This window comes from Pinus tabuliformis, chromosome 9, assembly GCF_031772625.1.
Source record: "Pinus tabuliformis cultivar Carrire ecotype Pingquan chromosome 9, CPIR1, whole genome shotgun sequence".
Lineage (NCBI taxonomy): Eukaryota > Viridiplantae > Streptophyta > Pinopsida > Pinales > Pinaceae > Pinus > Pinus tabuliformis.
The window spans coordinates 1,742,194,060-1,742,208,666 of record NC_142307.1 but is presented as its reverse complement, the minus strand read 5'-3'; the positions used below and the strand labels follow the sequence as shown (position 1 = coordinate 1,742,208,666).

Here is a 14,607-nt window from a genome sequence, read left to right as displayed (position 1 = left end):
AATGGGAGTCTTGACTCAAAAAAAAAATCCCTTGCTCATGAAACCCATGAAGCAAGTCAATATAATAATTTTATTTTTCTTATTTACATCTCATTACATAAAATCATAATTACATGTCATTATGAAGACCGAACCTAGTTACACTTTTCAACACTCCCTCTTAACTAGGGAGGTATTCATAATGGTACTTGGACTTTCTCAATCTGAATAATCTCTCATAAGAAGAATTCGGATTTGTAACTCATTTGTATAGCATCATATCAACCAACATTGTTATATAGCAAGGCCTTGACTAACAACTCTATCTCTCCACAAGATTAGAGCACAATGCTGGCGAGACCAATGATTTATAGACACACTCATCATTGTCTCTCTCGGAACATACCCCACCCGAGTTCTCTCAGGATATGCTCCATGAGCACTATTCTTTCCTAGACTCCCCAGTCCCACAAAGAATATCGGTCCTCCACAACTACTCTTATTGTTGGATGCCCTATCTCATCCTCAAAGAGCATCAGATGTCAAATGATTACACAATCCTCATTTCTGTCTCCCCTGGTAAAGATCAGAACGACATGTCTATCTCTCCTTTTCAAACCAAGAGGACATATTCCATTAAAGAATGTACTCATTCCTGTCACAAAGGAATGTACCTAAGCTCCCTGCTTAGGAATTTTCAAAGTTTCTTCCAAGTAAGAAACTTCTTTTCAAGCTCCCTCTTAACTAGGGACCTATCATAGCTCCTCATGTGGAGATCCGGAAACAACCAGCTGCTTGAAGAGCTCCTTCCTTCGATGTCATGAATTTCTTTTTCGTCAAGGAGTCTTCATCTTTTGGGAACTTCTACATAGGGCACAGATCATCCATCACTTTTATCCATGAGTTATTCATGTCCTCAGCTCATTAGAAAGTGATCCATCAGATTTTTCATATGGCTTTGCTTTATGTCATTTTTCTTTCATGCCATATTTTTCGGATGCACATTACATCCTTCTATATGGTCCACTTGGAAGTCATCCACAAATTTGCCTTTGGCAGTGCTACATAAGCCCATCCAGATATTAGTTCAAAAATAACCAATGAACACTTCAAATCAAAATTACCTTTGTAATGATCTTTCACCATGACATCGTCTTGTAAGTATCATCATCCTACAAGCAGATTGACACATCTCCCACAGATATCTATTGTCAAGGGTCTTCTATCTTTTTCCGACTTCTATCAGAGTCTTCACATCCTTTCGGGAGATATTCTAGTCAAATCTTCATGGACTTCGGATGTTGAATGCCTTCTACCATCGTTGCATATTATCTCGATCTCTTCCTTTCTTTTATCACACATTTCATTCCCAAGAGCTTCCAATCAGAGTTCCTTGATTGTAGTCAGCTTCCTCGTGATTCATATGAGAATATATTATGTTGATTTCATCTAGTGCGACTTATGCTTTTGCTACAATCTTTCGGAGGAGGAGATCCTTTCTTTTCTTGATCATATTTCCCAGGATGGAAATAGTGATCCATATTATCTGCAACCATATGACATGACTTTCATAATAATCTATGCAAGCATACATACCTCATCTTTCTTTCAGTCATCCAGACTTCCTGTAGCAGCTTCATTCGAAAGAACTTTATCCTTCAAACCTGCTTTCCTGTTATATCATCATATCATCATTTCCTTGAATCCCACGAGTTGGAATTCCTAATGAAAACCTTGCCTTTCTTTCTAAACCAATGAATCCTTTGATAAGAATTTCAGCAGAGAAGCTCGAGGATGTTTGATATCCTCACCCTGTAGGTGTTTTCTTTATTGACTATGAAGGTCCCAGTTGATGATGACTTTTGTTTCCTTTTATAAGTATCAATGAGGCTTACTAAGAGCTTCCTATTCTTTGTAATCAGTAGGATTTGTACTAGACATACTTTCTTCTTCCCATGTCATGAGCTCTTACTTCTAATGCTTCTATCATGCTATTTTCGAATCTGATGCATCCTATCTTATTTAAACTGCACCCTATCTATAATTTACAAGTGGAAAGTACCTTCTAGAGAAGAAGATAATCTCATTCATAATTGAGATCTTTGACTTCTTCATTTTTAGGCTTCTTTGACTCAGGCTCTTTCACTTCTTCAGTAATGTGTGCTTCTTCCCTATTCCTCTTGTCCTTACTATGATTAGGACAATCTCTTCTATAGTGCCCAAGTTCATGACACCCATAGCATATCTTATCCATGTTCTTCCTTTTCTTTGGAGGATCGAACTTTCCAAATTTTCCATTTCTTCTTGTTATTGCAGCATATGCTTGATTCTGCGCACTTGGTTCGACATCAATCTTTGCCTTCAAACTGGTTTTTTCGATCTTACAAAGTGACCATAGATCTTGAAATGGAGTAGTCTCTTTCTTCCCATATAGACTTGAAGTGAGGTTACCCCACTCTTCCGGTAGTGCATTTAGTACCACTGTGGTCATCTCTCTATCAAACATAACTTCTCCTAGTTCTTGTAGTTGATCTCGAATCTCTAATATCCTCATGAAGTATGAGGCTATTCCATCTTCCTTGGATATCTTCAGTTTGTAGAGTTCTTGCCTTAAGGAGATTACTTCTCCTACGGTACTTATGGAAAACAGCTCTACCAGTTTGTCATATATAGCATTTGCAGTCTCATATCGGGAGGAGTCGTCTCGATATGATAGCAGTTCCTAAAGAGTGACGATTGGGTTTTTCCGGGGACGATTGTCCAAAAATAATGGTGTCCCTTGTGTTACTGTTTTTGTTTACTTCAATGCATGATATGTATATTTGTGAAGGTTTCAACCCCCACTCCGGTTATCAGTTTTCCTTATCACTCCATGCATTTAGTTTTAAATCCAAGCATGATAAAAATTCTAATATTTGGAAATGAAAATATTTTTTGAAAACACAAATTTAGAGATTTCACAACCGCTAAAATTGCAGAAATAAAACACAACAAAATTATGACAGCCACACACAGAAAATAACACAGTGATTTTTGGTCAATGTTACCCTGGAAAAACTCCCTACAACTCTTGGGGAAAACCAGTTTGAGAGCTCTTCTTTATTTCTGAAAATGCTTCTACAGAGAAACTGAAATACATAGTAAAAATTCCAGCAACCACAAATTACAACTTATCTCAATTTCCGTGCTTGAACTCCAACTCGAAAATCGTGCCAATCAGCAAACAGCCAAAATAGAAATTTTTACAACATTAAATGTTGTACAGCGTGCCTCGAAAAATGTGCCCAAAACTTGTTGTATAGACTGTACAGATTTTAGCAGTACAGCTGCCTTGAAATTCGTGCCCAAATCTGCTTCAAAATTCGTGCCCTTGCTGCTGTCCCTCTTCCTCGATTTCTATGCCTTTCTCCTATTGTACGGTTTTGCCTTGGGATGCGTGCCAATAAATGTTGTTGTCCAGATTCGCTGAAATGTATTCTTGTTGCACCAGTTTTCCCGCATTGGGTTTTCCCGGGGACGATTGTCCAAAAATAATGGTGTCCCTTATGTTACTGTTTCTGTTTACTTCAGTGCATGATATGTATATCTGTGAAGGCTGCATTTGTGTTTACTTCGATGTTTATGCAATTAAATAACTTGTTAATGTAAAGAACAAGTAGGAGATAGTAAACCAGAAATTGTAGTAGGGGTTTCTGATGTGTTAGATTCAAGAATTTTCACATGGTATCAGAGCGATTGCAGATCAAAGGCGACTGAAGGCACCAGCCAAGAAAATCTGAGAATTTGCAGCAGAGAAGCAGTTGTCCCAAGAGACAACATTGTTCCAGAGCCAAAGACGCAGAAGGAGGAGGGACGCAGTGCAAAGAAGGTGATGTAGAGGCTCACGCAGTGCCTGTGTCAGCACTCTAAGCCAGGTGAAGGTGATGCAGTAGCTACGTCAGCTATCTAGGTTAGCACAGAGGCAGAGGGGGGACAGATCAGACCTACGCAATGCCAAGTCATCTTTCTCAGCCAGGAAGGATTGACGCAATGGCCAAGAGGAGCTAATCCAGCTCTCATTGTGATTGCGCAGAGCCAGAAGAGCTCAGATTCTTCAGTTGTCGGGCTAAGGGAGTTGTGCAGATTTTGATTTGTGGAGCTGGTGGGATGTTGTTTCTATGAGTGCACAGCAGTGTCTAAGGAGATTGAACTAAGGTAAAGGGAAGCACTACCTCGACGAATTTCTAACCAATAAATCTAGATCCCAGTTGCAGCGGCAAAGGACGATTGGAGATGAGTGATTCGAGTTGGCCAGATGATTTCCGAGAGGGAAATCAGGACTCGGAGGGAATCGAGAAGAGGAGCAGAGATGGTAGTGAACAAATTGAGGGATCAAGACAAATTGGACGGGGCTTCCAATTTTGTCCTCTGGAAGGCCACGATCCTGGATAAACATCGCATCAAGGACTATGCCTTGAAAACAGTTGTTGTCCTAGTTGACCCTAATGCAAATGAGAAGTATGAGGCCGAGGCAAAGGTGAAATGCATGATTCTAGATGGGGTCAAGGATCATGTCATACCACATATTGCTGAGAAGAACACAGCAAGGGAGATGTGGCAGACGTTGACCACCTTATACCAGGGCTCTTCCGTGCAGCGGAAGATGTTATTAGAGAATCAGCTAAGGTCATATCAGATGCAGAAAGGAGAGGAGATAGATCTGTTCCTTCTCAGGTTGCAAGGAATTCGTGACCAACTTACTTCCATGGGGTCTACACCGGATCCAGATTTTATGGTCAGGACTGCTCTGAATGCAATCTCCGAGCACTGGGAGACGTTTTTCCAAAGCATTTTGGGCAAAGCGACTCTCCCCAGTTGGGAGGAGATGTGGGTAGCTCTTCGACAGGAAGAGATCAGGAGGTTGACTAAGGCGGGGAGTAGCGATAAGGGAGTTCGAATCAAAAAAGAGGAGGAGGAGGATGCAGTTCTAACATATGCGGGACAGCAGGGGGTTCAAAAGAGGAAGAAGAAATATTTCTCCAAGGTCAAGTGCTTCAACTGTGGGGAGATGGGACATTATGCCTCTCAGTGCCCCAGGAAGAAAGGCAAGGGAGAAGCTTCCGACTCAAAGGCTGCTCTAGCAAAGGCGGAGAAGGATGTCGAGACTGATGACGATTGTGCCATGAGTGCTCATGCGCCTCTAGAGAAGAGGTGGGGAGACATAGAGCTGTAGTCGAGAGGACTACAGAAGGGGGGCAGGATCCTTGAGGTGCCCAAACTCTTGGATCACATCTAGCTATGGGAGCCCTTAACGACAGTAGCATGATGACAGGTGTCGGGTGGAGCAAGGTGTGATGGAGCAGCAAGGCAGTGCTAGAGTGCAGAAGTCTGTAGCAGCACAGTGGAGGTTGCAGCAGTGTGAGAGGCACAGAGGTGTTTGCAACAGCGCAGTTGCAGCAGAGGGAGCACAGGATAGCAGCAGAGGTGGCTTCAGCATCACGAGGCTTCCAGACTGACCAGGATGTCAGTGTTTGGGTGAAGTCAGTTACTTACTTCTCGGTAACTGAGTTGCAGTGCAACAGTTAGCAGTGGCAGTGCTATGGGTAGCATGTTGAGAGGAGCTGCAATACAGAGGTAGCAGTGGCAGTGGCAGTGTCATGGGCAGCAGTACAGGAAGCAGCAGTGCAGTGGATGTGGGGCAGCAAGCCAAGCATCAGCACAGAGGACCGATGCGGAGGATCAGTGTGATGCTTCTATGGTGAGGCATTACTAGAGCACATTCTTCACTAAGAGGGAGTGTTGATTTTTGGTAGCATCAGATGTGCTCTAGCCATGAAATTTGGTGGAGAGGCTAAGGCACATGAGATCCTCAAGACCCAAAAATCATTTGGAGAAATTCCACCCGGATGAAGAGATATTAAAATAATTAATATTTTTAATGGATTCCTCAGTTTAAACTTAGGAAAATAAAAATATCAATGTGTATTAATATAAAATAGGTGAGAAAGTTCTAAGTGATGAAGATCAAGCCAGTTCTAATCTTAGTCGTTGATTAGGGACTTAATCTCGGTCGTTGAATCGTCAACAGGAAAAGTATAAGAGGAGGCTTGAGGGTCAGTTGGAGACACACGAAGAGAGATCAAGAATTCGATTTTCTGGGACGAGGTTTGCTGAGGAAATCAAGTTAGTGATCAGTTGCAACAAGGGGCACTTCACCAAGGGATTTTCATCCAAGGTTGAAAAATACATAGCAGAGAGGTAGTGAAGTGTTAGGAGAGACAACGCAAGCCCAAGAAGGGCTTATGCAGAGGCAAGAGGAGGCAACGCAGAGGATGCAGAAGATCGTAGAGGCTGACGCAAAAGCCGTAGAGGCTAACGCAGAGGGATTCAGAGGCAACGCTGGGAAGATTATGTGGGGCAGACTGAGTGCAGATCAGCCGGGAGCGGGTGACGCAGTTCCTAAAGAGTGACACAGCTCCAGAGCAGTGCTTGGAGCAGCTTTCGCTATCCAGCACAAGGAACAGTCAGAGTCACTCTGGGGTTGATCATCCGGTCGCTGATTTGCCGAAATATCTGTCTCCGGATAGAGGTACTATTGCCAAGGACATTCTCTGTTGGGTGAGCCAATTCTAGCACCCTAGTTGTATCTAAGAATCTGCTTAATAATAAAACCCTCATATATGTTGCACTAATTTTCCCGCATTGGGTTTTTCCAGGAACGATTGTCCAAAAATAACGGTGTCCCTTGTGTTATTGTTTCTGTTTTCTTCAGTGCATGATCTGTATATCTGTGACAGCTGCATTTGTGTTTACTTCAATGTTTATGCAATTAAATAACTTGTTAATGTAAAGAACAAGTAGGAGATAGTAAACCAAAAATTGCAGCAGGGGTTTTTGACGTGTTAGATTCAAGAATTTTCACACCACTAAGCTACAATCCACAATTGACACAGAGAGAGAGAGAGATTTAAATAAAACATTATCTTGCAAGAAAATAAAAATGATACACATAAATAACACTTTAGAATGTGCTACACCCCAAGGGATAACTACCTCAAAGACACCCTCACATGAGTGTATGGTTGCTGATTCCACAAGCCTTCTTGCTTGGACTCTCTAGACTCGAATAGTTTTCTCATTTTCTCCTTCAGATACATCATTGTGCTAGTTCAACTGCAATATATCAGATGCTCCACCCTCACCTCTCAGATTACAAATACACAATGAATGGTATAGTTTGGTTACAGCATATTCTTTTGTGTTACTCCATGCATTGGTTGTTTTTCTTAGATGTGATACTATAACTTCTTTGATATTTCTGTGAAAGTCGCAAACTCTAATGAAATCTAATAACACTTCGTAACATTAGACTTTTATGCTTTGCCTCCTCCTACCATGCGGGACATGGTTTTCTTTTAGAAGTTATGTCATTTCTTGGGTCAGCTTGCACTACTTGGAAACTAGTTAAGATAGTGTCTTACACATCCATGATCATACTTGACACTTTCTGTTATACCTCTTCACTCCATTCCATCCACAAAAGGACTTTCCCCTTTCATTGTTGGCTCGTCAAAGATCACAAAAGGGCCTAAACAAAGAAAATCCTCTCACTAAAGCCAACAAGCCTAAGAGGTGTAGAGTAAATCAAATCAAAAGCCAAAATCCCAAGCTTAAAATATATAAACAATAATTTTAATCATTTGTTGACAATGTTTATCATTCCTTTGTGTGTGTAAGGTGGGGGGGGCGAGGGGGGGAGGGGCTGGTGGGGGTGCTAGTACTGTGCTAGTAAGTGCCTGGATCGAATCCCCCAGACCAACAGATCCAATAGAAATGCAATCCACAAATATGGAGAAGCATCCCTTAGGTTTCCCCACAAAGTTTTCCTTGAAAATTAAAAACTATATATAAATATATATTATTTTGAATTTTTTTATATTTCCAAATTTTTTAAATTTGTCATTTGCATGTTTCCTAACTTTTTGAAGGGTAAAATTTCCATGCCATCCCCATTCTGAAAACCATACCCGCTTCGAAGTTTCATGCAACTTTTATGTAAAGCCTACAATTCATTTCAACTTCAGAATTCTATAACGCTTTATGTTTTACTCATTCCAAACATCAAGTATAATATCATTTGCAGGTGTAAGTCTTGAACCTGTATGCTTGATAGATAAAAGGAATACTAGGCTCCATTTTATATTAATTACTCAAGCAAGCAATAGAGGTTGGTTCATTTGACACAGAAACAAGACAAGCAAATGGAAGTGTAGAGAGACGCACAAAAACTGCATCACCATGCACTGTGATCACAAGTTCTGTTCTATCTGTCGGATCCTTGGTTACAAGTAATGAACATTTTGGATTTGCCAGTAGATCCTGCAATCACCAGTATACGTCATACGGGCGTCTCTGATTATGATACAAACAAAATGTTGAAATCTGTGATCTATTGCAAGCTCAATGTAATTCTTATCATCATATTTAAGATGAAATGAAAAGGATGACAAACAATACCAAAAACTCAACATATAATTTTCACTGAAACTATGCCAGCAAACATAATCATGGACAAACCTTAGTATGAACTGCAAGGCTGCTAATTGCTAATATTGGACACCCATCTTCACCACAACAAATGTCAACCATTGATCCTGATGGATAGCCCTCGTAGTGCTGCACATCACAAGTTAATAAGTCCAGGAAATGCCTTTCGTATAATGAAACATTTAGGATAACAATACAATTAGTAAGTAAATACAATTTAAGCACAAAACCCAAATCCTGACAGAAAACAAAGTGAAATTAGACACGTAAAACCTGTCTTACCATTTGGATATCTTTAAGTTTTTTTCGACATCACAAAGAATTAAATCAATTCAAAAAAGATGAATGTATATTGAAGAAATCAGACTTACTAGTTGGTAATTACTAATTAGTAACAAGAGTTTAAAAATACTCATTGTTCTTAGAGTATGTTGACTCGTGGAATTGGATTATTTGCTAAACCGCCTGCAATTTTATATAATGTGATGACTGATACCTTCTCTAGAATAAAAATCAATGACAAAAAAAAGCCAAGGATGGCACAACATTACATTGCTGAAAGCTTGTGTGTTAAAAATTCCAATATATATGAGTATGAGGTCCACCACCATCTAGGTCATTATATCAGCCTTATATTCATATCTTGGAATATATTCTCTATACAGACCTAATTAAACGTTTCAGTATTTACATGATCAATTCACACGCCATTTCAACAGAACCTAATCCTCCAGCTGTAGGATTAATTTATCAAATGCCTACCATGCAATCTATGTTGGTTGATGACAAACAGAGAATAAGAGTGTTACCCACCAAAATGGGTAACCCCATAGGAGAAAAAATGTCTCCAACATTTGACAGGCGGCCAGACAGCCCCTGATAGCCACTATTTGACAACGGCCAGACAGCCCCTGATTTGCCATATATCTCCACCATTTGCATCAGCCATGTGCCTCTTGCCATCCGGCATTACCACTTGGATGAAGGTGGACTACTATTCAAAAGGTACTTTGATCATTTTGCAATCGGGTGCTTATACTTGTTTGATTTGGGCATTTAGTATGGATAAATGGGTGATCTGGAAGGTTGACCGATCATGACTGTAAATCTGTTCTCTGACCTTACTAGTGTTGAATTTTCTACAAGATGTACAGTAGAAACCAATTTTTTGATATAATAATTACTACCTAGTGATCTTTAACAATTTATCTCATGCCACTAATATCATTGAGCAATTATACACAGAAAATATCAGCAGTAAATGCAGCGAAAACAGTAAGATCATAAAGAGACAACCATGCACAATAGAAACAACAATTTTTTCCCTGCAAAACCCAACCTTGGTAGAAAACCCAGCGATTTTTCTTCTAGGAGAAATTATTCTTCAACAAGGTTTACAAATCCAAATCGTCTAGAAATCCATGCCAATATCCAAGACCAAATACCAGCCAAACCTGGTCAACTTCCAACAAGTCAATGCTGGTCAAACCAACCAAAAATAAATAAAAAATAAAATAAAAAAAGTCAAAGCTGGTCAAACAGTCAAATTTCAGCCTGCAGTGAAGCTCAATCTTGTGATAAACTCGGCCTGCGGTCAGATCTATACTATGGTCAACTCTGGTCAATAGTCAAACTCAATGAAACTCAAACTTGGTCAAATTTCAGTCAATTCGACCTCTTTCTGTTCACACATGCAGCTGCTCTAGAAGAGAGAGGATGTGATGATTGAATGATCAAGGTGAAGTGTCACATCATGTATATATACAAGTCGAATGGGTTGAATTTTGACCAAGGGTCACGCCCTTTCGTGGTGGTGCCTGTTACCACACAGTCTAGTAGGGCCCAAAGGAAGGCAAACTTAAAGGACAACTACTAGACTAAGTGACAACAATGGGACAATGACCCATTGTCACCTTAGTCAAGGTCTCATGCTCTTTACAGAGTTTCACTGATGAGAGGAGTCCCGATAGGAAAAGAATCACTTGGAATGAATAGGTCAATGATTTAGGTGTGAAGTGATTCCACTAAGCCCATTCAAGGAGAGACACAATAATGGTCCAATGCTTCAAGGAAGCCAAATGATCTCCAAGAAAGACCTAGGAAGAGGTCAATACTTAGGGTTTAAGATATGCAATGGTAATATGTATTTCTAAGGTCAAGACTCTAGGAGATGATGTAAGACCTTTCAAAGGAGCTCTATGTGACGATTTTAATGCTACTAAAAGGTTTTGGGCTCTCTTTGAAAGATCTAAGAAAGGCTTGAACTAGACCTAAGGTTTTGTGACTAAGTGTGGGAAGAAATGCTTCCAAGGTGCTACTAGGTCAAGGGAAGGGAGGAGAAAGCATCTCCTGTGATTTATTCCACCAAATATAATTCTCATACAACCCTCAAGAATGCCACCTATCCAAGGAAATACAAGCTAGGTTTCCCTTTATAGGGCACAAGAATTTATGGATGAGTCATTGTGAGAAATCAACCAAAATTGGAGATCCTCAAGACAAGACCTCAAGGAAGAATCTTGTCTGAACGAAATCCAAAAATTCCTCCTCTAAAGGATTTCGCTTGATGCCCTAGCTAGTCGTCCAAGGAAAGAGGGGCCAAAATTTTGGGAGGAGAAAAGGAAGAAAGAGAAGTTGATCACCAAACGACCTAGGCCACTGTCTTTTCCCTTGGGTTTAGGGAGCCCTAGATGTATTAGATAAGCCAAATTTGTCTTCAAGGAGGCTAAAAGATGATGCCCTAGCTACCAACTTTCAACTATTACCTACTATTAGAAATTTGAGGGATAGAGGAAGAACCCTCAAACTCATAGTGGGGGTTGGCAGCCATCATTCTTTGTATCTCCCTCTTCCTCCCAATTTCAGCTTGTATCTCTTTTTGCCTAGTCTTTTCTTCTTTAAATTTTTCAAAGCTTTCCAGCAAATTCTTTCTAATCTCCCCAATTTGATCAGAGGGACATGCAGTAATATTGCCTTTAATCCCTGCCAAGTGTTGTTTCAGCCTATGAATCCCCCCAGGACCTGACTTAATTTTCCTATGGCAAAACTTGCAACACATCTCACTATCAACCATTTCAACATATGCCCAAGCAGGATCTTTTGCTCTAGGTGCCATTTTTTGACTAGGAAAACAATCTGAAAATGAAAAAAAAAAAAAAAAATTGATTCAATGTTCATTTATTTGACTAAAAACACTCTCTAAGCTATCTTGATATGCACCTAAAATTTACTAAGTAAAAACAGATTTATAGAGGTGGAAAAAAATACCTCCAGGCACAAACTACCTCCTCAAGCTTGCTCCAAGAATCAGCTCCTCAATGCTGCTCCAAATGGCTGCCCAAGAAGCTCCTCACTCCAGCTACAATGCTCCTCCAAGACTCCTCACTGCTGCTCCAAAACAAGCTCAAGAACTGCTCACTAACTCTCAAAGAAGACTCTCACTCAAATGCATAAGACTGTTGTGAGTGAAATGAGAGCATTTGGCTGTCTTAAATAGAGTTTGGGAGGGGGAAATGGACCCCAAAAGCATTTAACAATCTACCATTACCCTTTGGAATCCACAAACCCTACTTAACTTTACCAAATATCAGCAAAAAAGTGAATTTATTTGATAAAATACGCTGCCCAGCCGTCCTTTTAATGACTCGGCCGAGTCAATACGGACCCGGCCGGGTTGACCGAGTCATAGCTGACTCGGTCAGCCGAGCCGGGTTGCTGGCCGGGTCAATGTTTTGGCTAGTGACTCGGTCCGAAACGGCCGTTTCGGTTTCAACTCGGCCGAGTTGTAAAACACTGATTAGAATATGAAGTTTCATGAAGAAAAATAACATCTCATTACTAGGAACATTCATTGCATGTTATATCATGAATAATATATGCAACAGCCAACCAAATAGCTTTCAAATTGATCTTCAACAAAACTAGGGCACAATAGAATTTATTCTAGTTGCAACAATTACATGCATTAGAAAATTTGCAAAGAAAGATTTCATCAACAAGAGAACTTACAAAATAGTCATGCAATATATCCATCCATATTCAAGAAGTAGCTCCAAGACTAGATCAAAAATCAGCTCCAAATATCATAGTGCATCCAAGGTACTCCAAAGATTCCAAGAGAAAAAGTGTGAATTGCATAAAAGGGTCGAAAATCCTGATGAGTTCTCACAAATGAGACTTTTTTCTATTCATATGAGTTTCTCTAAATCAAATTAGCCTAATGAGCCCCCAAAATTATAAAATAATGTGCTAAGAACAAGCCTTGGTCACAAGCCGACCAAGTAGCTATCACAAGTTATGAATAAGCCATCCATATGCAAGCTGAGTTGATGATGTCATGATGATGTAGGGCCGTTGGAGGGCCACGTTGAGTCCTCTAAGTGCCATGATGAGAGAGAGGGCTCCAATAAAGATGAATTAGGGGATGGCCCCTAATTTTCCATGCAAGTCATCATGTGGTGCCCCATAGTGGGTTTGGGGCACAAATGTTGGTCTCATGGGTCTCCTGATGAAAGATAAGCCTATAGACTGCTCCAAATGAGGGCTCTGATGATGGTGCCTGCCCTCCCAAGTCTCAAACGTGAGACAAACCTCCTTTGGGCCTTGGATCAGATGCCATGATCATGCTGGGTCGATTGGGCACACTGGTCAAAGTGCATCATCTTGCGAATAATGTGGGGCAATAAACAAGTTGTTGAAGGTGTTAAGGGTGCCCATGGCATGAAATGATGCTCTAACACATGATGGAGTCCCATGGCTCTCAACGCATCCCCTGAGGGTGTCAATATGATCTTTTGGTTGGCTTGGGCCCCAATTAAGTTGCCCAGCCCATGATGAAACCACCTACCAATTACATATAAGATCCAATGCGCTTCCTCACCATCAAGTACAATAATTCAATAGTGCATCTAAGTGAACAAAGCTTGTTAATCAAGGGCATGAATGAGACTTCATAATGTGCTTCCCTTCCAAATTTAGAGCTTAAGTATGTAACAGTGTTACCTCCCTAGGTAGGAGTGGCTAATAAACAACCCTATTAGATTATTCCCAGCCCCAAAGGGGAAATACAGGTCCAAGGTACATCCTTCAATTGATAGGGGTCATGTGAATAATGATGAGATGGATGGGGACATGGGGGTCTCAAAGCCAAATGCCATGGATTCAAGGGGGGTAATGATGAGGGATGTCCACATATTTAGATTTATAGATGTAGGATGGAGAAAACGTGGATACATGAATTACCTCGGCCTTTGTTTTTCCACCCTTCTTCATTTGCATTTTTCATTTTCTTGATTTTTCTTTGTATTACTACCCAGAGCTCCATGAGATGAGAGCATGTTGTGTACAATATAAGCAGTTATTACCCCCTTCAGGTGGGGCATTTCACTGCCCACCAGGGGTTGCAACTGTGAAAATTCCTAGACTCGAAGGAACCCCTACTGCAGCAAATCTGAATCTACTTCACCTACTTGATTTTTAAATCATCAAGTTATTCTTCTAAATACTGAAGCAAAATACTTCTATAGCCTACAATAATTAAATATTTGATCTCATGAAACAGAAAACAGAGCAAAGAACAACATACATAGGACACACTTACTTTTGGACACAATAGTCCCCGGAAAAACCCAATGCGTGAAAATCAGTGTAGCAGTTCAGAGGGTTTATTATTATGTAGGAGAAATATCTGAATACAAATCTAGAATGCTCATCTAGCAATCCTTTACAGAGAAAATACTGGCGGAAAATCTAAGTGAGTTTTACCTCACTTCACCGGGCAGAATTTCAGTTGATCTGGCACAAGACTGGCTAACCCCAGTTATTTCTGTGCTAGCCCTACGTAGGCCCTGCGTCAGCCTTGTGTCACCTCTTCTACCCTCCGCGTTAGCTATCCCGGTTGTTCCGATAATTCCCAACAATTCGGTTGTTCCCCGCAGTTCTGGATTCTGCGTGACAGGCAAATTTTCTGCTCTGTGCTGGCCCTTCTGGCTCAGCATCAGGACTGCGTGGGCCCAGACTAGCCCAGCGTCAGCTCTCCCGGCTACTTCGCTGCCTCTCTACAAGCCCTCTCTGCCTCTTTGTCATTATTCTCCGGAAAGTCCT

General features: G+C 40.7%; 1 protein-coding gene across 1 annotated transcript in view; it reads right to left on the bottom strand.

Moving 5' to 3' along the window:
- LOC149155678 (non-canonical heme oxygenase HOZ, chloroplastic-like) overlaps positions 1 to 14,607 on the bottom strand; it is a 208,552-nt gene that overhangs the window by 73,414 nt on the left and 120,531 nt on the right. Inside the window, exons 4-5 of the mRNA XM_089441040.1 lie at positions 8,536 to 8,634; positions 8,242 to 8,337 (exon numbers count right to left, since the gene is read on the bottom strand). Of these exons, the coding sequence (XP_089297166.1) occupies positions 8,242 to 8,337; positions 8,536 to 8,634 (195 nt within the window). The remainder of the gene's footprint in view (positions 1 to 8,241; positions 8,338 to 8,535; positions 8,635 to 14,607) is intronic.